Consider the following 23,677-nt stretch of genomic DNA (forward strand, 5'->3'; position numbering starts at 1 on the left):
ACTTGGGAACGCAGCACTTAAATACAACGTAGCTAAGAGGAAAAGAAGAGCTATGGACTTCCTGTGACTTTTACAAACTCTAGGAATAGACAGTCCCCTTACTCAGAGAAAAACACTAACAAAAAATAAACATCTTGGGAATTAAACCTTCTAATTATTTTTTTCCTGCCAGCTGATGGATTTGGGCTGTGCTAGTAAAATTATGTTATCTTTTACAGACACAGCTTTTAAACTTTCACTTTTTGTTTTCTAAAATCATTGTCCATACTTAACCACCACACTTCCCACTGTAAGCCCCCACTTAACACACATACAGTAGAGTCGCCAATACTGACATGTCAAACTCGTCATCCTACAAGGCAAACGCCTCGTTACCACTCTCCTGCAGTGAATGTCCTAAAAGATGCAAGTCTGCTCTAAATGAGGATTTCACATATTTCTTGAGAAAATCACTATACACTAAAACCTGTCCATTGATTCTTCCCCAAAAGTATGGTTTTTAAGAGAGACTGTTTGAACTTTTCATCCTTAGTTTTTATTAACACTTAACGTTTACATTACACAAGATGTAATTTATATTGATAAGCATAACACGACTGCTAAAGCAAATCATAAAATCACACAATTTTAGGGTTGAAAGAGATCTTAGAGAGCATTTAACCTAACCCTTACTTCACAAAGCCTCATATCCCCATTTTACAGATGAGAAAACTGAGGTCCAGAGAAGTTACATGCTCGACTCAGAAGTTTTGCTCTACATGACTAAAAAGACTCTGGCTAGTCTAATTCCTTTTATTTCTCCTCATAAAGAAAAAACACCCTGTGCTAGTACTGAGAATGTTTTACATTTCAATATATTGATCACAGACATAAGACCAATGAGGCTTAAATCATAGAATAATTAAATAATTGAAACTGGGTTAAATAAATACGTACCTATTAATTTTCAACATACTAAACTATGGTTATCTTTTAGATTTATCATAAACTTCTAAAAGACAAACAACTTACAAATTTTCAGACATTAGTGATGTTTAAATGTCTCTTTTTAATGTCTTTAATTTTTTTTCTTTTTTTTAGTGGTGGGAGGTAGCGAGGCTCATTTATTTATTATTATTATTTTTAACGGAGGCACTGGGGGTTGAATCCAGGACCTCGTGCATGCTAGGCACGCACTCTAACACCGAGCTGTACCGTCCTTTCTTAATGTCTTAAATGTTCCGACAATCAGTGTTTTCATCATTACGCGATGTTTCACTAACGTATCTGTATAAACAACAAACGATTTAATTTTATGAAGCTCTGTTCATAAAGGTCTACGGTCACAACACAAGTTAAATAAAGTACAGATTATTCAGTAAGGGGTCTGGCAGGTGGCAACAAACATGTGTCTTCAGTTGAACACAGACGGAGGATTGCAAATAAACAGAAAACGACAGCAGCAGAGCCCACAGCAGTGAGAGGTCGTGCTGCTGCAAACAGCACCAGGTCACACAGCTAACACTGAAAAAACCTCAGACAAACCTGTGATTGGAACACAACGTGGACGTCATGGGCTAACAGCTGGAATTCGGGTCACGCGGAGGAAGTGCCGGGCCCTTGGAAGTGAAGGTGAGCCTCCCGCCCCTGCACCTTGTCGCTGGTGCTCCACACACAGAAGCCTAACTCAGTGTGAGGACCGACGCCACTGCAAGTTCTCAACTGCACTGCTATTTGTAGGAAAATGAGCAAGGCAAGTCAAAACGCTTTGTAAACTTCTATTATGAAAGAAGATAAAATTACCCTGCAATGTTTCTATTAAATATTTCTTGAGCGTATAAGCTGATATTAAGGTTTCTTTTTAAAAAAAAGTGACAGTGTTCATGTCAAACTTTTACTGAAAAGTTTTTACTGAAAACACTAAATGTAATTTATGCTACATTATAAAGAACAAATTTTCACTAGTTTGTGATTTAAAATCTCTGACCAGATAACTGTGTAACTGGGATATTTATGTTGTCAGTTAAAATACATCTTTTCCCAAATGATACATCTATAAATTCCTTCAGAATTAGCACGGCAGAACACATACGGAAAAAAGAAGAAAATTCAACAAAGCTTGTCAAAAGAGAAAACTCGAGAAAAAATGACAAGCTAATATTTCACACCTTGGAGAGTTTTTAAACTGTGTTTCACGGATTAGCCTCTGATCCTGTGCCAGCAGAGCTGCGCCGGGACGATGTGCAGCCCCTCCAGCGGACCCTCCAGGAGAAACTGAGCGAGAGAGCAGCGCAGAGGAGGGCAGAGACAGCACCAGGGACGTGCGCCTCTCCCAGCACGAGGGCACGTCAGGCCTATGGGAAGTCCCTCCTCAAAGAACACATTACGAGCTCAAGTGCTCGGCCCCAAAACAAAGACGCAGCCTGTGGAAAAGAAGAAAGGAATTTTTAAAAGGATCAATTTGGAGCCAAAATTGAACTTCAGGGCATTTATATGACATTAATCCATTTTTCCACTGATGATTAACACTCCATGAAAAGCAATGGTCACATGAGAAACTATGCTTTGGGGTTATAAGTCTCTCTTGTCTATCAATTTGAAGAATTTAAAAATATCTGCATATTCAACATTTTTATCAGGTTTTTTTTAAAAAGCACAATTTGGGCATAGTCAGGATGAAAAGCTAAGAATTAAAAGCACAAATATTTCGAGGGTATACTCCTAAACAATATGGTGTGCCCCGTTTTACTGATTAACTAGATTGCTACCGAATTAATTACATGGAAGTTAACACAAAGAAAAGCAATATTCAAGACAAGCATTACATAAGCTACCAGCAAATTTTCAAATAGCCAAGATTTTGTAAGATTCATTTTACAAATGTAAAGCCACCACAAATTACAATCGGTTATAAGCTGCCAATAAAAATTTGAAAGACCTCTATAGCTCACATAAAGTCCGATTTTCTAGCTTAAAAGTGCATCAAAAATTATTAAGTGCATCCCTTCTAAAATCCATTTAAAAGGCTGTAAACAAGTTGAAAATGTTTTAATTATTCTATATTTATCTACCTATGTAAAATATTTTAAACGTTTTATCAAAGAACACTAATGTGCCAGTGCTAATATTAAGAAAACCAATACATTGGTTAAAAGAAAAAGTTTTAAAACAATGTCCTTCTGTTAGATTTGCCTACTTCAGGCACGATTCTTTGAAACCAAGAAGCTGGAGGAAGTGGTGTTGCGATATTGCCCTTTTTTTGGGAAACTGCTGCAGTGAAAGGTCACACAAATAATCTGCATGGTACTAAAGCACACGGTCTAAGCTCAATGATGGCCCAAAGAGAGACAGAAAGCATAAAAGAAAAAGTATAATGTCACCTTCAAAACATACTACATTCTGGCTAACAGTTGTTCTCAAACAGCACGTGTTAATCTAAAACAAATCATGTACTTTCGGACCTAAATCTGAAACAAATACATTTGCTACTTTGACAATAATTTATAAAGAAATTGACATATAACTGCCACTCATTCAAACAATAGACTTTGATTTTAAGAACTGTGTGATGGTAAGAGTTTATCTTCTAAAAAAAAATCCATGTAATTAACTAAACTGAAAGCCCAGAAAATAATAAAAGAATTACATGTTTAGAATCCAATTCAAATTTTGATGAGTTTAAATTTGTCTTACTTCTTGTGTTTACACAGCCCACAGCACGAAACAGTGAGAGTAACACGAACTCATCTGTGCACATCTGAAGTCCACACACAGATGGCTTGAAACAGAAAAACAACATACTGCGTAAGCATGTATCTTCCGTGTCCATGGATGTGGGACAGGGCATAACCACGTATCACTAGTAAGCGATGAGCGGCGGCCGGGATCCACCTCCAGCTTCATCCCGACAGCAGCGAGGCCTGTCGGCCCGGCCACCGCGTGCCCGCCCCCCGCCTCAGGAGAGGGACGGAGACTCGCTGTCAAGTAAGCCTTCGTGAGGGAGGAGAAATAAATTATAGTAAGTGTTATTTTTTTGAACCCAGAAATGAGGGAAGGGGTTGTTAAGATATCAAATTTACTAAAAAAAATAATTACGTGAGAAATAAGTTGCTGTCACAAGAGAGACTTGCCAGACGCTGTTTGAGCAACTGGTTACACACACTGTGGAAGGGACTCTGTGACACAGAGGTTGGCCTGTGGTACTAAATCGCCCGAGAGCAGAGCAGAGGAAAGTGCAGGGTAGGGAGCCGTCTTCCTGAGCACAGCCATGGCGACTCGGAGCTACGGAGGGGCCGGCCAAGCGCACGGGGAGGGACACTGACAGGATTCGCTGGTTCAGGGCACGCGACACACTGCTTTTTTATAACTTGCTTCCATGTCACATTTCTAATTAACACGATTTTACTTCATTCGATCCTCAAGTCTGTGATTTCACCACATTCAATTCTGAAACTTGAAAACTGCCTTGGAAATTTGTGGGTAGCCACAGAAAGGTTCTCAGAAGCAGACACATATTAAATATTAATTGTACTGATGACTGTCACCTTTTGCAGTGATTATGTCATCACGGAGGAATGCTCATTAAGACGTAAAATGACTTGTTAATTGCGAGTGCATTCTGAAGAAACACATTTGAACTTGTATGTTTAACAGCAAATCCAGCGTGGGGACCAGACCATAACAGACTGCAGTTCTGTTTTCTGAAACGCTGACATTTGAGCAAATGTTCCCCTGGAATGTTTGCCTGGTTCGTGGACTGACATTTCCTCTTTGTAACTTGCTTAACTGAGGAGGAGACGTGGAGGCCAAGCTCCACAGCGCAGCACGCGGGCAGCGGGCCGCCCCTCCCTCTGCAGCCCGTGTCCGGATTCCCCTCCCCTCCCTCTCCCCTCCCCAGCCCTTCCCTGTCTCTTCATTTTGACCTGCGTGTTATCCTAGCTGATTTCCACCGTCTTACAGGAGAGGGGGACATACCTTAAGCGAGTGAGCCTTCCCCCCAGGACTTGTCCGGAAGCTCAGTACACTCTAGCTCCTCACAGCCTTCTTCTCTCCTAGCTCGGGTGTTACCAACGGTGGCTTGCTTTCTCACTGTTTGACTGCGGACACAGGCACCACGCGGGGCAAGTCAGTTTGTACCCCGCTCATCTTTTCCTTCCTCCCGCCGTCTGTGACTCTCTGCTGCCATCTATGTGCACAGCCAAGCACAGCACGCCTCCTGCCCCAGCAAGTGCCCCCTCTCCCAGAAGAGCCACCTCTCGCTAATCCAGATGGATGACAAGGGAAGCTTCAGGAATAATTTGCTTCCCCACGGAGTTTCTATTTATTCCCCGTGAAGCAGCGTCCTAAAACTGAAAAAGCACCGAACACGCGTCACTGAACATAAACCCAAACCGGCAGTTCTTTCCACTGTTGCTGTTGACAGATTTTAGCTAATACGGCCACTTCCTCAGGGCTATGATTGAAAAAGAAGCGGTTGAAATGTAAAAAAAAAAAAAAAAAAAAAGAAGAAAGAAAGAAAGAAAAAGAAATGGTAACAAGAAAAGTTGAAGTTTTAAGTCACTTAAATGAAATTAATGAATTTTGCAAAATTGCGATCAAAATATCTTGCCAAACGATGCAATGAAATGATCGCTCTCGTAGTGTTTAAGGTAAAGTGAGTGCATGGAAACCAGATAAAAAAGTACCCGCTCATATTATTTAAATCACCAGTAACTCAAATGCTGTGATCCAATAATCACCTAATCACTGTCAGACACTCAACGATTCTTTTCCAGGGAAGAGAGAAGTCAGTTCGAGCCTGAGAGCGCCTCCCGGGCTTCCTGGAGGCTGATACGCTGGCTCTGAGCTGTCCTGACAAATGTCAGTGTCAAAAAAACACACAAACAAGAAGATCACTCCAGGGTGAACCACATAAGACCCTTAAGCAAAACAAACCACTTAACAATTAATCCACACAGTAAAAGTAAAGATTGATATTTCCAATCAGGACTAAAGATGCGTTACTAGTCCTCAAGAATGCTCCCTAAAGCTTTATTTTGTCAACACTACTGACTTGTAGGAGACTTTTTACTGATAAAATAACTGGCACCAGTAAAACGCATGGGTGAGTGCGTGAAGGAGACGCATGAAGAGCTTCCACCCTGACAAGTCCAACGCAGCGGAAAGCTGGCCGCGGCTGCCTCCCTCCGCCGACTTGCTCCCCCACCCCCCCGAACTGCGCGGCAGCTACCAGCAGGCCAGCCTCGGAGAACAGCCCGGCTCCATCATCGACATTATCATTGCCACACGTGCAAGCGCAGCTCATCACCTAAAACTCAACACTTCCAAGGAACTCTCAGCCGGAGCGATTCTAATGACGAACTTAACGTAGCTTAACGAGCCAAACCAAGCCTTTCTGCACAGTTGCTTACAAATAAAGCACATTTGACTTCAACACGAATGACGTTTAAATTAACATCCCCAAGCAACACACACGTCATGTGAATATTACCAGAAGGAGTAACATAATGAAACCTAATAATCTTTGATGCCAGGTATTTTTCAAAACATGGAAATCCAAATTAAACAAATTAATTTATTTCTTGCTGGCACTGGTAAGGTATCTAATTCATGATTTACAGTAGAAATACACAAAAAAAGATGTCACACGTTAAATTTCTTTGAAATAGAAAAGGTTTCATTTTATCTTATTACACCAACTTCAAGGATCCAACTTTAACAAAGAGAATTCTATAAACTCCATTTGTACTAAAAGGATAATGTAGAAATCTTACTTGATACCAAGCTCTATTTGGTGTTTTAAAGGAGCAGTTAAGTTTAAATTCTTAAATTTACACACAAGTTCTGTGTGGGCCGGGGGGGTAAGGGGGCAAATATATTATCTGTGGTATTAAACAAGGTATTATTTATGTCTACAACTCAGTTTATGTACATTATGCATTCTAATCTGATTGGGAATCCAAAACGAGTTTTCCACTCATCGTTAAAAGTCCAAAACAAAAAGCTTCATTCACAGTACCTTCACTGACTTACTATTTGTTTACCATTTGTGTTTATAGATGTATCTAGAAATTGATGTTAAGATACACGTGTTCATTTAGCTATTTGCATTAATTTTACCTGAACTGTTGCAAAGCTAAAACAATACTTTGGATTTTATGTAGTAAACCAGTCTCTATTTTAAGTGAATTAAGAGGACAAAGCCCAACAAACATACCTTTGTGTGGTCCACTAATTTATAAGAGAAATTCCGAACATTATTAGCTGTTATCAAAATTACAATACCACCTAGATCTAATAAAACAGAACAATCTGTTTGAACAGGGAGGAGAGAACTTTCATAGAGTTTTCTCTCTCATATAAACTCTTAATGGACTATAAAGGACTATTTAAGTGGTTTTAGATTTGAATTCAATTGCTCAAATCCGTAACAGGCTTCCAAGGAGAATTTGAGCCAGATGACACACGGGGACCCACCAGCAGAGTACGGCCCCGAGCTGCCCTCATGAACATAAGATAAAAAATGCTACCCTGATTAACCACACTTACAGGAGTGGAGTTTAGGACAAGCACAACCATTAAATTATACAATGAAAAAGGCTTCTTATATTGCAACTTCACCTTGTAACAAACTAAAGCGGTTATCAAATTATTGAATGTCACGGGGGCCGCCCAGGTGACAGACAGCGGGGCTGATCAGAAAGGAATGAAGACGGGAGAACAGAGTAAGTAAAAGCGCAGGCTCACTTGAGCACAGAGGTTTGTCGTCGCCGAGGCCACAGGCCTGTGGAGGGAAAAAGCATCCAGCATCCATCCACTCACCTTCCTCACTTCCCTGAGAAGGGAGCTAATTCCTCCAGAGGCGACACACTACAGAGTGCGTGGACGTCAGGTCTGCATGCAGACACACTCCTACGATACTCACGTCCTCAGAGTCTCCCTCACCACTCTTCACAGGGGAAGCCCTCTGCCCACTAGGGACCTTCACAATTCCAATGTTAATACTTTTCTTTTCTTGCAAACTAGAGTGATTTTATGTTGCTCTGAGCACATGTAAAAATTACATATGAAAATGTAAGCATTAATCTTAAATCTCATAAAATATATGAGCCTGTATTAATTTGTAATCTACGAAGCAGACTAAGGCATCCTCAGAGACCCAGGGCAGCGCTGTAGTCTGTGTGTATCAAAATGTGGACCAAAATGTCTCTGCAGAATTAAACCAGAAGTATTTATTTTTAAATCTTAGAAAACAGGTTAATTGACAGTAAGCTGACTTGGCAATTTCTTTAAAAAATAAGTCCATTAATAGGAACAAATTAGTCTTTCTGGTTATCAAGCTGCTGACTCTTCTGATTCCATAAGTAGCAAATACCATCAGCCTCCCACGGCTTTTAGGGAAACTCAGGCATAGCACAGCATAGGCACTCAACGCAGATACTGAGCTGAACTGAGCTGAAGTCTCCAAACCAGAAAGACTGTGACTGTTCCTGCTGATCAGCCCTGTGGTGCCCCTTTCCCTCCACACTGACTCTGTTTTCGTATCTCTTCTGTGCTAACATCGCACCTCGATGGCTGTATTTGGGCATCTTCCCAGCTATGCAAACACTACTCATATGGTGATCATTATAACCAGTTCCCTCCGGCGAGGAAAAGCAGTGTTTTTAACTCAAACCCGCTGCACTGTGTGGTGTGGGGGGAAGTGACCAGAGCGGTGGGTCCTGGCTGTCCTCCCCTCACAGCGCAGTGATGCCCGGCCCCTAGGACCGCGGTGGGACCAGACGCGCCGTCCCGGCGGCACTTTGTGACACAGGCTCGAGCTGGCTCATCGCCAAGATCTCCTCCGCCTCGGAATTCCACGGCCAATTTAATAAAACACAAAGGGTCCAAACATCACTTCCCTCCTATGACATGTCGTCACCAGTGACGTTTCCGCGGCAGGAACTCCAGGCCTCCGAATGAGGAAAGCCTTTCTGCACACGGTTCCAGTCGGAGCAGGGCCAAGGGCAGGCCCCGCGCGGGGCACCGGAGCCAGCGGCCCACCTGGCGTCCTCCTCTCCGGACACCCACTGAGCCGCACGAGGAGCTGAGCGCACCCGGGACAGGACGGGGAGGGGGACAGAGTGCCACATGTCATGTCCCACCCTCCCACTGCTCCCCCACCCCGCAGACCAGCCTCCTCCTGCAGGATGGACCGGCCCCCCGGGGAACTCCCTGGTCAACAGGAGGGTCAGGAGGCCTGGCCGAGACGCTGACATCTGAGCAAAGCTTGGGGGCAGGTGAGAGAAGGAGGCAGCCAAGACCTAGCAAGAGTGTAGCCCTCTGCACAGCCTTGGACCCCCAGCCGAGGTGGGTGCTCACTTCCCGGGGAGCGGGTGGGTCTGAGCTGAAGCCAGAGACACGCTCGGGGCCGGTCTGGATCTGAAGCTTTAGAACGCGTCCTGGGGGCCCCCTGGGAGAACTTCTGCGTGTATGGCAGGGTCTCAGGACAGCCCCTCCTCCTGCCCCATGACAGTCATCTACTCCAACTCTCATCACCATCGGTGCAGCAGGAGCCCGCTGGACAGGCCTGGAGAAAGGCATGAGGTGGCCGGGACACCGGACTGACGGACTGGGGACCTGCAACGCAGGGGGTGTGGGCTCAACCCCCCAACGTCTAGGGGTGTCCTGACAGCGACAGCCCCCTTCCCAGCAGCAGTGCCCCTGCTACTCCTCATTGTCCTCTCCCTCCCACCTCCCTGTCAGGCCCCCAGGGCCCAAAATCCATGAATGAGCAAAGGCACAGGAGAGCCCTCCTCTGCGCGGTTAGCCCCGGCTTTTCACCAGGCCGCCCTGACCCTCCTGGACGTGCACCTTGTCTTGTTCAGAGCTGGTTAGTCAGGCACCCAGCAGACGTCCAGCCAGGCACCTGCCCTGGCCGTACAGCTCCCCAGGGCCCCGTCCCCTCCCTGTCAGCGCAGCCCAGCAGAGTGGGAGGCGATGTGGGGTCGGGACCACTGGAGACGAAGTTCTTCCCCTCAGGAGCCTGACCCCCTTGCTCCATCCCTCCCCAGGGCCGCCCGTTCCACCCCCTGCACTGGCCCTCCCGCCTCCCCTCGCTCGGAGGGAGGCTGACTCGGCCAGCCAGGCTCCAGCGTCCTGGCTCCCAGTCAGCTCTGCTTCCTGCCTGGCTTCCCAGGCCGGACGTCCCGCCCGGAGGACGACTGAGCCTCGGCCCCTGTGCCCCGAGTTCAGATCTGCTCGCTGGTCCCACATGGCTGGACAAGGAAATCCTGCTCCCTCTCCGCGGGCCGCGCCCCAGGCTACCTTCTGGGCACGTAGGCCTCCTAGCTGTCAGGAAACAGCAAACAAATGACTTACGGAGAGTTGAAAAGGAAATAATAAAGATAATCAGAGAGACATGGACAGAGTCATTCAATTCGAATGAGAGAAACTCAAGGAAGACGTTGTAATAACGGTCTTCACCACTGAGGAGGGATCTGAAAGCATCACAGAAGTCAAAAGAGATGATGTTCTGTCTCCACTAAAGACATAAGGGAAAGAGTAAGCTTAAGGGGAAGCCTGCGTATCCGGGGAGAGACGGGACGTGAAGTGAGGTATTTTACATGAGAATTATTACTAACAGAGATAATCATTTTCTTGGATGGTCTTTAAACTGTCAAATACAAAGTCTCAAGGCCTGGTGAGTAACCAAAGGTGTGCCTTTGAGCAGGAAACTTCACTTGTAAAATGAAAATCATATTAAATTATTTCTCAGCACAACACTGTGAAACAGAATGGTAACACCGGGCGAGATTCACTGTAGAAGGGTCTTGTCCAGCAGAGTGACTTCGAGAATGAAGTCAGGTTCCCAAAGAAGCTGTGACGAATGGTGGAAAAATCCAAAACCAGGACAGTGACTAATGGTGAACAGATACGGAATTTAAGGCAGAAAGTGCTGAAAAACTATTATTTACACGGTACAAAACTTTAAAAGAACAATAAAGCAGGCTCCTAACACACATCCCCACGAAAACGAGCAGGGCTGACTGCGCAGGGGCTAACTTGTTCCTACTCGGGTGATGTCAGCAGGCTGGGCTTAACTGCTTTTAATAACTAGTACATTTCAGTCATCGCTCACTTTCTCCTACAGAAGATCAAATCAGCCTCTGAATGACCTACACTTCATGACTCATAATTTTTCTGTTTATGATTCAGAAAAATGTCTTCAGTCAGTATTTCCCAGACTGCTGTGGGTTTATTCCAAGAACCAATTTCATCTTCATTGGTTTCCTACAGGAAACCAGACCAACTTCCTATTATTTTATTTTCCTTACTTTTAGCATACCATAGCCCACATCAAATTAACTGGAAGTGAGAGCGATAGAAGATGTTATTCTGTGTAAGCAGAAGCCAACACAAACAACGCTCCGTCTACAAGTCACGGATTCAAGATGCAACACGAAGTGTGCTGATAATATTAGAGCCTCCTTTCTACAGAGCTCCAAACCAAACACTCAGAATGTATTCGAATTAACTTCTTACAAACACCCCATGTCAGAAAGAACTTGTGCTTAAAAACTATTGTCTACAAATACAACAAATCCTAGAAAGCTGATTAATACAGAGAAATTAGTTGTAAGGAAGGAAACATGTATTTTCCTTCCTAACCCGAAAGAAGCTGCTGGAAGGACAGGCAGACGGCCCAAGCCCAGCGCAGAGCCTTGGTCGGTGGGGGCAAAGCCACGTCCCCAGCCACCACAGTCTGTCCTCACCAGCTGCCACCAGGCCAGCCCCTCCCCACACCCACTCTTTCCATGACTAAGAGTCAGTCTGACGTTAGATCACAGAAGAAGCACTGGTGTGGAAATGGGCTTTCAAAAGACACTGACAGTGGGCTGTGCTCACACTGTTCCTCTAAGACACCAGGAGTCCCCAAGAAGTCTCCGTTCTCCTGGACTACATGTGGCTCAGAAAAAGACTGAATGTGGAGGACCTTAGAGGCTCACATCGTCATTAGCTGCCAGGGAACAGGACGATTTTATATCGAATTCAACAGCTGACGCATGGAAGGAAGAAGGCCTATGAAGAAGGAATCTAGGGCACGTGCTGCACACGGACAGACTGAGGAGCCTGACACATCAGAGCAGGGTTTCTCAACGTGGCGCCCCAGACCAGAGGCAGCACCACCGGGACACACCCCAGCCTCAGGTGCTCGGGGCCCCCGCGGACACTCACACACGGGAAACCTGCGGGAGGCCCAGCAGCCGCAGCGCGTGCTGAGGGGCGCCTCACGGTCAAGCTCCCGCTCCCCTGGCCCAGGGACTTCCAGTGCGCTGCCCGCACAACCCCCAACCTCCAGACCCCCTGCCTCTGGCTGGCTCTTCCGTCCTGTCACTGGAATGCTTTTTCTAGAAGTCACAGGTCCTCCCCAACCTAACTGCAGGGGCCACTGACCTCTGCATGGGTCTCACGCCCCCGACACCCCCTCCTGCCTCTCCATTACCCACTGTCTCATCCTCCGCGACGACTCCCTCAACTCTAAATGCACCCATGCCCCCGAGGGTCAGTCTTCTGTCCTCTGCTCTTTGGCATCTCAAGAACCCAGAGCTGAACTCACACCCCTCAACCCCAAATCTCCCCCAGTCCCACAGCATGTTTTAAATGCCCCTGACCTACTCCACCTGAGTGTCCCGCAGGTGCTGCGGCACAGCGAACCCAGGAGGGAGCCCGTGACATCCCCAGCCAACTCCAACAGCCCCGTAGTCCCTCCTCCTCATCTGCGTCTCGCCTGCGGAGGGGTCAGGCCTACTGTTCCGTCCTCCTCACACTCACCCCTGCCTCCTTCTTCCCCCAGCAGCTTCCAATCTCCCCTGAAGCCTCACCTCTAGACTCATCTCTAAATCTACTTCTCTCCTGTTCAAAAGCAGACAGGTGCCCAAGCCCAGCCAAGCCTCCCAGTGACCCCACCTCCCATTTCTCCCCCAGACTCTCTGCTCACTAATCCAGAACGTGCATCGTGCCGCAGAATGTTCCCAGTCTTCTTGCCTCTCACTCTTGGCCTCGTGTTAGGACCTCTGTTTCAACCACCAGTTCCCAATTGGGACATCTGGAAACTTTCTTCCTGAATCTCCTCCTCGACACCGTGCCCCAGCTCCTCAGCCTGACGCCCTCGCTCCCCTGTCTCTGCAGACTCACAGACACCAGCGCCAGCCCTGTCACTGGTCACAGGTCACCCCTGTGAGAGCGGAGCCCCCACAGAGGTGGGTTTTACACATCCCCGGGCCCCCACTCCACCACGCACACCAATATTGTTGCGGGCAAACAGTCTCACAAGCCAAAGTTCATAGTCAATTAACAAGCACCATTTCTGCCAATTAACTGGCCTTCAGGAGAAAAAGCAAAACAGAACAAAAGCAGATAAACTTCACACACAGAGCAACGCAGAGGGAATCAGCTCAGCCTCCCGTGCCTTCTGCGCTCACGGTACAGACACTAAGGGCACTTGAAGGAAGGCAAGTGTATCAAACTTTCTGAACCACAGAAAGGGAAAAAGGGAAAGACTGGCTTATTTAATACCAGAATGACAGGGACAGGCCCCCCATAAACAAACCTTTATAACCTTCCTGCGTCTTCCCACCATGCCAGTTACGACCCACCACGCCAGTTATGACCCGCCATGCCAGTTAGTTATGACCCACCACGCCAGTTATGACTTGTAGAGGTGATAACCTCACTGTCCACCACAAAGGAAATGGGTTAATCTGAAGGAAAGCGAATCACAGAGCGTTCGTTCCCAAACACTCCGTTTTATCTGGGGCACGGCGTGCGGCGGGGTGGCGGTCACAGGGAAGGGGCACCAACGGCCTCCAGCGGGCTGAGGGCCACTGCTTCTCCACGGGCAGGAGGGCGACCTCTCGGGGCAGAGGAGGTGTGGACACCCTTTCGGTGGAAATTACATTAGAAACACTGGCGAAAACAGCTCCGCTCTGACCTGGAGGCCCTGACGCCTTCTCCAGCCCAGGGCTCAGGTCCAGGTCCAGAACAGCGTTCAGAGGGTAAGAGAGGAAGAGCTGCTCCTGAGACAGCACAGACAGATGAGAGCAGGCTGCCGACTGCAGGGGGCCGCGGCCACGGCTCGCGTGAGAGCGAAGTGCGCGTGGGGCTCACGCTCAGGCTGGAGACCTGGCCCCCGCCACGTACGCGGGCTCAGCCCTTCGCCGCGCCCCCTGCGCTCCACGGCTGCTCATTCCACCTGCTGGCAACTTTACACAAGGGCGTGAGGCTCCACTCCGCCCAGGGCTGGGGTACGGAGGAGCAGCAGATCACTCCAGATACCTTCTGAAGTAAGACTGCCAATTTCTTCATTAAACAGCTAAAAAATGCCGACAGATTTTTCTGGACCTTTTTTGGGGGGATGGGGGCTGTTTTAAGTTAGAGTTACCTGTTTTTATTTCTAAGCTCCACTAATATCCTGATGGAGTAAGTATCCCAACAGAACTCGTATCATCCCTGGCTTCAAATTCCACTCACTGCGTTAGCACGAGGGTATAGCAACAAACCCTCGGACTGAGCGCACTGCTAGAGCCCCGGGGATTGGCTTCTTGGGTTTACTGAAAAGCTGCAGGAGAGGCAGACAGACTACCAGAGAATCTGCATAAAGGGCGACGAATCACATGCCCTGCGTCACACTGAGGAGACAAGAGGCTAGAAACAGCTTTTCTTCCAATAACTGACTACTTACAATAAAAAGCTAATTCCACTAAATTTAACATATTGGGACTCAAAGATCTTTTTTTCTCAGCCAGTAATATAATCACTACCAAAAATTAATATTAGAATAGAAGTTTCATTGACTTAACATTTTCCAACATTTTAACAAAACACTGCATTCACAATGTGATTTGAAACGGCAGAAAATACATTGAAGCGGGGTTCGTGACTCTAAGATCAACCCCCTAGAATGAATACTGCTGTTTTGATGTTAGCAATTAAGGTTTTCAATAACAGACAACGCACTTTTTAAAAATGTATCGGCATTTCTACTAGGATTCATTAATACCCAAACTAACATCAACAGTGAGACTCGAGGACTGGGTGTGGTGGCTGTGTCGTCGTCCCAAGAAGCCACAGGCAGAAGCAGACCCCAGAACAGCCCAGGAACAGCAGAGGAAGCAGAGCGACGCGGGCGGCTGACCTTGACGTGGCTCTGGGCCCCGAGGTTGTAGATCTCCGTGGGCTTCACCTCGTTGATGATCTTCACGAGGCAGGTGCTGTCGGTGAGGTCACCGTAGTGCAGCTTCATGTCTTCAGGATTCAAAAACACACCGTCAGACACAAGGAAGCAACAGCTGCCCGTTTTTTTAAAATATCAAAATTGGAATGTATATTCTGAAAGTCTGAAAACCAGAGTAGCAGGCTATGACGGACACTTTTAAAGAAACTAAACAGCAGAATGAAATTCACATCCATCGCCCACATCCATAAAGAACTCGTAAAAACTCAGATGAACTTTTTTAAAAGACATAATACCATGGCAGATGCTACACAATGAACATGCTTTGTGACTCCTAGGTGATAAGACATGTTACATAAGAGTGAGGGTCAGACAAAGAAAACTTGGAAACAGTGTGCATTCTCTCAAGAAGTCCATGGTACCAACAGCAGCGAGGATGGCTCTACTCAGATACTCGCATCCAGCGATTTTTAGGTCCTTCGTAAACACCAGTTCTCAGCCACCCACGAAATGCCTGATGCAGGACACAGCTGATTGCAGGACAACTAGCCTCTTCCAACCCTCAGTCTACACAGGTCCTCCCACGGGCGTCATCAGCGTCAGGAGGTGACACAGACAGACGGGCGGCTTGCTGACTGGACTCTCATTATTTCTACGTGATCCTGCTCTACGTCTAGATCCAACGGTCACACGGCTCTGCACTCTGCACAAAGCGGTAACAGTGTTCAAGGAGGCGTCACTGAATGACCGAGATACTACGCTGGAAAGCCTTACTCGGGACAACAGGAGGTCATCGACCTGTACAAGTGGCCCGAACCTTCAAGCACTCGGGGCCCAGAGGTGAGTACAAGCTCACTTATGGTTTACAAGCTGCCGGGGTCAGCCCTGCCCGCTGGAAACCTGGATGAGCGAAGCAGGCTGAACCTGGAGCTAAAAGCCAGTGTCCTTGTCCCAGCTCTGTCTTTCACAAGGGGTGTGGCCCTGATAAAGTCACAGCCTCTCTCTGCCACTATCTATAAAAAGGTCTTGGTCACAACCTCAGGAACTGCTGGAAAGATAAATGAGAAATCGACACCACCGTGTTGTGCAAACAGCACAGCTACACGCAGACAGTTTTATTAACGGAAGTAACAGCCGCAAACACTGACAATGACCTTGATTGCCATCCGTTTTTGGACCTGTCTTCACAAATTATTTGAAAAATCAAGTATGTACAAAGACTGCTTAACTTGACCTCACTGGCGGGGACAGGGACATGGGGAGAAGGGGGATCAGAGGCAGGTCTGCTCTGGGCTCCTGGGCGGCACGTCCTGACTGGAACCCCTGCTACAGCCTAACCAAGGTGACCCTGAGGCCCAGGGCAGGGTTTGCAAAGCGTGCAGACAGCACTCAATGCAGGTAACTGTGGGTAAATACGTGCGATGTGAGGCTGTGAGAAAAATGACGTTTGAAAATACCTTAGCGCTAACAGGAAGTTACACAGAGAGTTTGGAGAGAACGACTTACTTCCTTCGATATGCGCCTGGGGGTTCTTGTACAGGTGTTCAATCCGGCCCGTGTTGAACGAACTGGAGCGCCGGACGATTCCGTGGACCTGCATTTTCACAGCGTGGAAGGGAAGACAAGAACCAATCACAAATGTGCAGCAAGGAGTGAGGAGCAGTTCAGGAGTTATTCTGCTCGTGTCCAGCTTTGTGGAAAAATATGCAACTCTCAGGTGTAGACGTTATTTCCAAATTACGAGAAGTCGCCCTAAGGCTGACGGTCCCCCCAGCCCCAGCCCGCCTGCCACCAGCACCCTCCCCCACCTTCCTCCAGCGTCTTTACTGCAGCCTCAATGAAAGTAATTAGATAATTGTGTGACTTCACAGTGAGTGCTTGGTTGTAGATACTGAAATGTCTCCTTTCCAAACACATACACGTTTACAGTCCTGCTGCTGACAAAAATATCTCTTCCATTTGAAACCGCAGACAGACCACGTGAGGCCAGATTGGGCAAACAGCCCTGGCCGGCCTCTCACTCAGAGCTCGGGGCGGGGGGGGGGGCCCGAAGCGCCACCCCCCAGGGCCTGGGCCCTGCATCTCACACCCGCCCCGCACACAGCGAGGGCCCGCGGTGCCAGGAGGCACAGCTGCCGCAGCGCAGGCGTGTGGAGGAGCCAAGGAAGGGCGACAGCAATGGTTAGGGACGAGACTGCTGTGCTGCCAGGTTTAAGACATGGAGGAAACTCAACTGAAGAGGGAAGTTTTAAAAATTTTCATCTTTGGCTTACCCATGGTATGTGTGAGTGAAAAAAGTCATCGGAACAAGAACGCATACCCGTCTGGTACTGAAGAGAAGGCTGTTTTGTGTCGGACACGTTAGAGACATTGTCCAGGACCCGCCCTCACTCCCTTCTGTGTCAAGACTGCTGCCTCTGTGCCGGCGACCGACACCAGCGCGGTCAGCGGCTGCCCGAGCGCCACCTCCACTGCTGGCAGTTTTAACCCTTCTCTTATTTTAGAAGTGTCCCTTCCAACATTGGGTAGTTTCTTTCCAGCTGAATACACTTCTATATTTTAACTCAATCGTTTTCTGTCTGTTTCAAACAAAAAATTAATCCTTGGCATGACTCAAATATTCCAAATGCAGGGGGGAAATTATAAGCACTTAAGACTCTCTTTCGAATAGAAAGAAATGTCGCCGTCATTCTACATGGCATAGTGAGAAACTGACTTCTACAAAGGACACACCCACAATTAATCATGCTGTTGGCTGGTGGCTTCAGCCAAAGAGAAAAGCATTCGTCCACGTCATTTTCCGAAAGAACCAGACCAGGGAAATCTGGGCAACGTGACAACATTTCGAGATGGGAGCATCACAAACTTGGGTGACACTCTGGAGGGCAAAACGTAAAATCTAGGAAACATTTAAATTGAGATTCGGGTAAACATATGTGTTACTCAATTTAGAAGTAAAGAAAGTAACATTTACATTAAGCTTAAAATTTACTCAGATTCACGGTCTCCAATTTTTCAAGTTGTTACTTAATTGTAAAGCTGAACTACTCTATAAACTTAATAAATTTTGTTTAATAAAATTCAAGTTCACATACATACTTCTACATGTCAAAACTGGTGTTTAGCACCAAAGTCATTTCTGAAACAGATTTCTCAGATGTAGGCTGATAATTAATTGGACAGAGAGGAATTTATATGTTCTAAAAACAGATAATAAAATAAGTAATCTGGTTTAGTCTGTTTTTTCTCTTGATTGCTGGTTTCTCGGTAAGTCACATACTCCCGCAGCCCAAACCAAAGAGAAATGCTACATACGTAAACATTTTACATAAAGGCCTGATTAAATCATTCAGGGTATTGATGGATCCAGTATGAAAATCACAGTTACCCAAAGGCAGTTCAAACAAATAACTCAGGACACTACTGTCACACTTAAAACCAAAACCATTAGGCACTAGCTTTGGGGTCTTTTTTTTTTTTTAATACCAAAAAAAAAAAACAACTGTGTTTTAATTTCCCCTCACTCCCAACTTTTGGTATGTGTGCACAGGGAAAGAGACATCTGCCAAATGCTTAACCCATGACAGCAAGCATTATTCTAAGAACCACTGGAGGCTGGGTCTACTTCTGAGACAGGCGAGAACAAACACGAAGACGAGCCGAAATGTGTGCACACTGGATGATCTAGTTAGGAATTTGAGGTTAGAGGCTTTTTCTTTACAGGAGGGATGGGGGGTTGTTTGTTTTTATAAGGATTTTTGGAGAAAAGGAAATGAGTTAGAAAACCAAAGTGCAAAGATAAATGAGTTACATTTGCTCCCCTATAAACTTAGTCAAAATCATTATTAAATTGTAGCAGTTCAAAAACAAAATAGAATCCTGAAAAACTGAAGTCTTAAACGGAAGTATTTTTGACAAACAAACCTCATGTCCCATTTAACTAATTGAGAAAAGGAAAATTTCAAGTTCTCTCAATGTCAGAACAAAGCTGGACTGACTTCAAAACCTGGAGTCAGATTAGGCAGCAGAACAGAGACACGCTGATTGATGGATGCACTGACTGGCTGATTACAGTCAAGAAAACAGAAAATGATTGCCACTGGATTTAAAGCTCTTCAGTGTCTAGATTTCTCCTGGGGGCAAGGATGCCTCCTGGGATGTTACCGCCACCTGCCTTCTGAGAAGGTCACCTTGATCGCTGGCATGTCCGTGGCAGTGACCGTGACAGACGCTGCGCTCCACACACGTCAGCTCACCTAATCTTCACAACCACATGCCTACTGCTGCCTGAGACCACGCCCCCAGCACGTGGTCGTGGTACCAGGGGATGTGGCCCCTCATGCCGACGCTCAGCGTGGGCTGAGTGGAAGCCACAAAAGCTTTGCCTTTTTTTTAACTAAGGCTTCTAGGATACCCAACAACTTGGAAAAAGTCGGTCACGTGTTCTCACAGTAAGACGGGGTGCACAGGAACCCTGGTTCCAACACACGATCTCCCAGAGACAGCACCAGCACAGTCCCCAAAACCCCTCTTTCCTGTCCTCCTGACACTCCCTGGCTTCAGGTCCTTTCCTGGAAGGGAAACCCACAATTTACCTCTTCTCTCTTTTAATTTCTGATACACTGTGTTGTAGTTGTTACCAAGTATTTAATACAGATTTTTCATGTACTCCCAGATAGATTTTAGCTTTTCAAGGGTTTAACCTTGTCTTTCATTTCCTGGTTTCTCTCTGTATTTTGTACAAAATGAGGACAGAAGCATGTTGAGGGCGTCTCTGCCAACGCGGATCCTCGGAAGGCACCTGAAACCAGAATGAGCTCCACGGGAGCTTCACTTTGCAGGTTTCCTTCTTCCCTGATGACCAGAGGTCCCAGCACGGGGCTGGGACCGAGGCAGTGCCACACGCCCTCCTGTCCCTGACACACTGGGCCGCCTCCACCATCAGCACCCCTGGGCTTGCCGGCACCAGGCGCGGGGCCGCCAGCCACTCCTGCACCACACCGTCTAGACCAAGGTTCCTGCGTGTCCCCCTCGGCTCAGGGCACCGCGGGAGCGGCCACGCCCACCACCCACGTCTCAGGGAGGCCCAGAGCCCACAAGGGCCAGGGGAGAAGGACACACTGAGCCCAAGGGCCTCCTCACCACAGCGAGCTGGACGGCCCGGCGCACCAGCCTGGCTCCGAGCTGGCAGGAAGCGTGTCAGGAGCATTAGGCTCCGCACTTCAACAGTGTGTTCACGCAAACGTGTAAAGTTTTAAAGGATGATTTTCTATAAAACCTGAGAATTCTCAGTCTTCCTCACCGTGGGATGACACCTGTGAGATACTCTATAAATAATGAACGTGGCTGAGCCCCAGGCTTTCGGTGCCTTCCGTCATGTCTAATTGTGAGCAACTCAAGAACGGAGCCGCTCTGAAAACCACAGCTTTAAAAGCTTTCAACAGTCTCTTCTCTGCCAAGCGGACCAGCGATGAAACAACCCTTCTTTCCCACATGAAGTCATCCGTTCAGGGCACGATCCCACGCGTGGACTTCAGTGGCCACATTAGGTGACCAGGCCTCCCAGCCTCAGAAATCTAATGCGTGAGGTCACACAAGGCAACTGATCGCAGCCAGCAGACCTATCGGTACCTGACCTCCTTCTCAAGCCACACTCAAGCGTTTAGCGCTGCTTCCAGCTTCTTAGACCCTTACCAGTTTTCTAGTTAGAGAAGCAAAGGAACGTGTCTCACGTGCTCTGCCGCCTCCACACAGAGGCCGTCTGGGGCCAGAGCCGCCCCTCCTCTCTCCCCAGCCGCCCGCCTCTGTCCTCAACCCGCTTCCCCCCCGAACTGCCGCTTTCCCGTCGGGTCCGGCAGCCCAGTCTGCATCCTGCAGGGCTGGCCCGGAGCTGCCGGCCCCCGAGGACCGCCCCTTCCCTGTCCAGGAGGAACCAGCCCGCATGCAGCCTGTTTCGGCATCTGTGGCTCCTCTCCCAGGGTTGATACTCTGCCACCCCAAAGTATGTGCTTTCCAGTCCTTTCCGAGCCTGTGGCAGTCCTTACACAAAGACTAGATTCCAAATAACAAGAGAGCTCGGGGAAGCCAGGTCCTACACACCACGGTTTCTTAAGAAATGTTGTTCATCTTCACCGTGTAAATGATCTCATCTGCACCTTCATTACAGTGGTTCTCAAACTGCAGGACCTAGAGCCCCGGCAGCAACGACAGGCCTGCTAGGAGGGCCGGCTCCCAGACCGCTGACTCAGCCACCTGCGTGCCTTCGCTGGGGCCCCCAGGGGTTCGCCACCCACTGAAGGTTGAGAACCCCCAAGCCATTCTCTTATGACGACTCCCATGTCACATAAAACTTCTATTAAATAAATTTGTATGCTTTCAATTTAATTTTCAGGCCCAGCCAGGGACCCCGACAGGGTTGAGGAAAGTTTTCCTCCTCCACATTAAACTGACAAGTGCCGTGTTCGGGGCGGGGCGGTGGGGGGGCTGGCCCTGTCAGGATTACTCAATTATTAGCCCCTCCCAGTGAGCCAAGGCTCACTGGGTGCAGAGCCACATCACTAACCCCTCCTCAGCGAGCAAACCCCTGTCAGCTGATCCCAGTGGCTGAAACAAGTCTGTCTCTCTGACAAACCTTTCCTTTTAGAATTATTAATGCATCGAGTTGGTCCAGCCTGAATACGTATCAGTCTTTACCTAAAACCAACTCTTCTATATACAATATACCCTAAAAATCCCTGCTCTGCAGAACATGGATTTGTCACTCAATTATCAAGGCATCTGTGCACACGAGCATGTGCACGTGTATCTTTTCATAATTACATCCGCCTTATTTTGACATCACGAGATGTACACAGCTCTGGACAAGGACACAGAGGTGTAAACATCCCTGCTAAGACCTCCTAAAGTCTAAAAGTCAAAGTTCACAGAAAAGGTTCTGAGCAACAGTGAGAAAGCTAGGTTCCTTTCCTTCGAATTCTGTGGGTGTTTAGACACCCAAGTCCTTGCTGTTGTTTTTCCATCTGCCCAGAGAACACAGTTTGTAAACAGCGCACCTGCCCCTGGGGAAACACGGAATCTGTAATTACTACCATCAGCATGCCCGGAACAGGTGGGTCCTGGGCAGTTCGGTTCTGTCCCGCGTGAACTTACAGAGCTGTGCGCATCTGAAAACTGTTCTCAAAAAAGGTAAGAGCACCACTGAGCTACCCGCAGTCTAACACGTAAACCCTTGCTTCCTCCAGGGAGAGCGGGACAGGTGTGGGAAGGAGGGCGGGGGGAGGACAAGCAGACGCAGGCCGGCCCACGAAACCCTGGCTGCCCACTAGAAAGAGAAATCTCAAAGTGCAAACTTTCATTCAAGCTTGCCAAAGATCAGCCTAGCTCCTGTCGCCCTGTGCAAGCTCCGAGCTAAGTGACGTCCCCGTGAGGGGCCTTTATTGTGCCGCACGTGACGTCACACGCTGACCCCACCACGGGCTGCAGCTGAGAGTGTGGGAAGCATGCAGAGCAGTGAAATGCTAGGGACAGGGGAAGCCACCAGCGCTCGGCCGCAGATAAACAGCACAATGAGCTGGCGCGGTTACAAGCCCGGAGGCACCTTCTTCCCCTGATTGGGATTTGTTATCAGCGTCCGGTGGAAAACACACGCAGCAGGACGGCAGCAGAGGAAGCGAGGCCGCCGTGTCCACGGTCCCACCAGCCTGCGGCGGCTCCGGGGCGCTCACCTCGTAGCCCTTCTCCAGCAGGAACTCGGCCAAGTAGGAGCCATCCTGGGAAGAGAAGGAAAGTGACAAGATCAGCCCCGAGAGGCCAGGACAACGGCGCCCCCCGCGTCGCAGCGGCTCCAGGAGCCGAGTGGAGGCTCACGCGACAACAGAAAACAGTACAGACACTGACGGTGACACTGTCCCCGCGCTCTTGCACAGGCACTGCTTCACGGGCACACCGCCGGAGCCCAGGAAAGTGTCCCCGTCATCACGTCCCGAGAAAGAAGTGAACCCCAGGGATGCGGTCCAGGCAACAGGGAGCACTTGGGAGTCACATGGTCTGGGGTCAGGTTTTGCCCTTGGCAGCTCTGTGCAAGGTGCACACTGCACGCGGCAAAGCGGAAGGCCGTGAGCTGCAGGAACACGGAGCAGGAACCTGACTAACATGGGGGGGGGTGCTGTGAAAAGGGTCCCGGGGGAGGGATGAGACAGGGGCCCCGGGCTGGTGGGGCAGGGCAAGTGCAGGGGAGGTGGGGGGCACTCTCGGGGGCGGCCTTCGGGTACTGGTGGAGCTGGCTTCTAACCCAAGGCTTCTGGAAAGTCACCAAAGAAAGGGTTTAGGGTTGGGGTGGGGTGGGGGTGGGGACAGGGTCAGATTTACATCATCACTGAGTGTGCGGCGTGCAGGTACATGCAGACTTTCAATAAAAGGGGGGTGCTTATTTTTTATAAAATAAGAAGTATCTAAATAATAAGTATCTTAAACCATGCAGTTAGT

The 23,677-nt window shown here is 48.1% G+C and overlaps 1 protein-coding gene across 4 annotated transcripts in view; it reads right to left on the reverse strand.

Moving 5' to 3' along the window:
• GMDS (GDP-mannose 4,6-dehydratase) overlaps positions 1-23,677 on the reverse strand; it is a 455,105-nt gene that overhangs the window by 330,836 nt on the left and 100,592 nt on the right. For 3 of the 4 annotated variants that reach the window (XM_074347979.1, XM_074347981.1, XM_074347983.1), the window contains exons 2-4: positions 22,918-22,962; positions 16,700-16,787; positions 15,155-15,264 (exon numbers count right to left, since the gene is read on the reverse strand). In XM_074347979.1, coding sequence (XP_074204080.1) covers positions 15,155-15,264; positions 16,700-16,787; positions 22,918-22,962 — 243 coding nt within the window. The remainder of the gene's footprint in view (positions 1-15,154; positions 15,265-16,699; positions 16,788-22,917; positions 22,963-23,677) is intronic. The other variant, XM_074347980.1, reaches the window with a different exon arrangement.

This window comes from Camelus bactrianus, chromosome 20, assembly GCF_048773025.1.
Source record: "Camelus bactrianus isolate YW-2024 breed Bactrian camel chromosome 20, ASM4877302v1, whole genome shotgun sequence".
NCBI classification, from domain to species: domain Eukaryota; kingdom Metazoa; phylum Chordata; class Mammalia; order Artiodactyla; family Camelidae; genus Camelus; species Camelus bactrianus.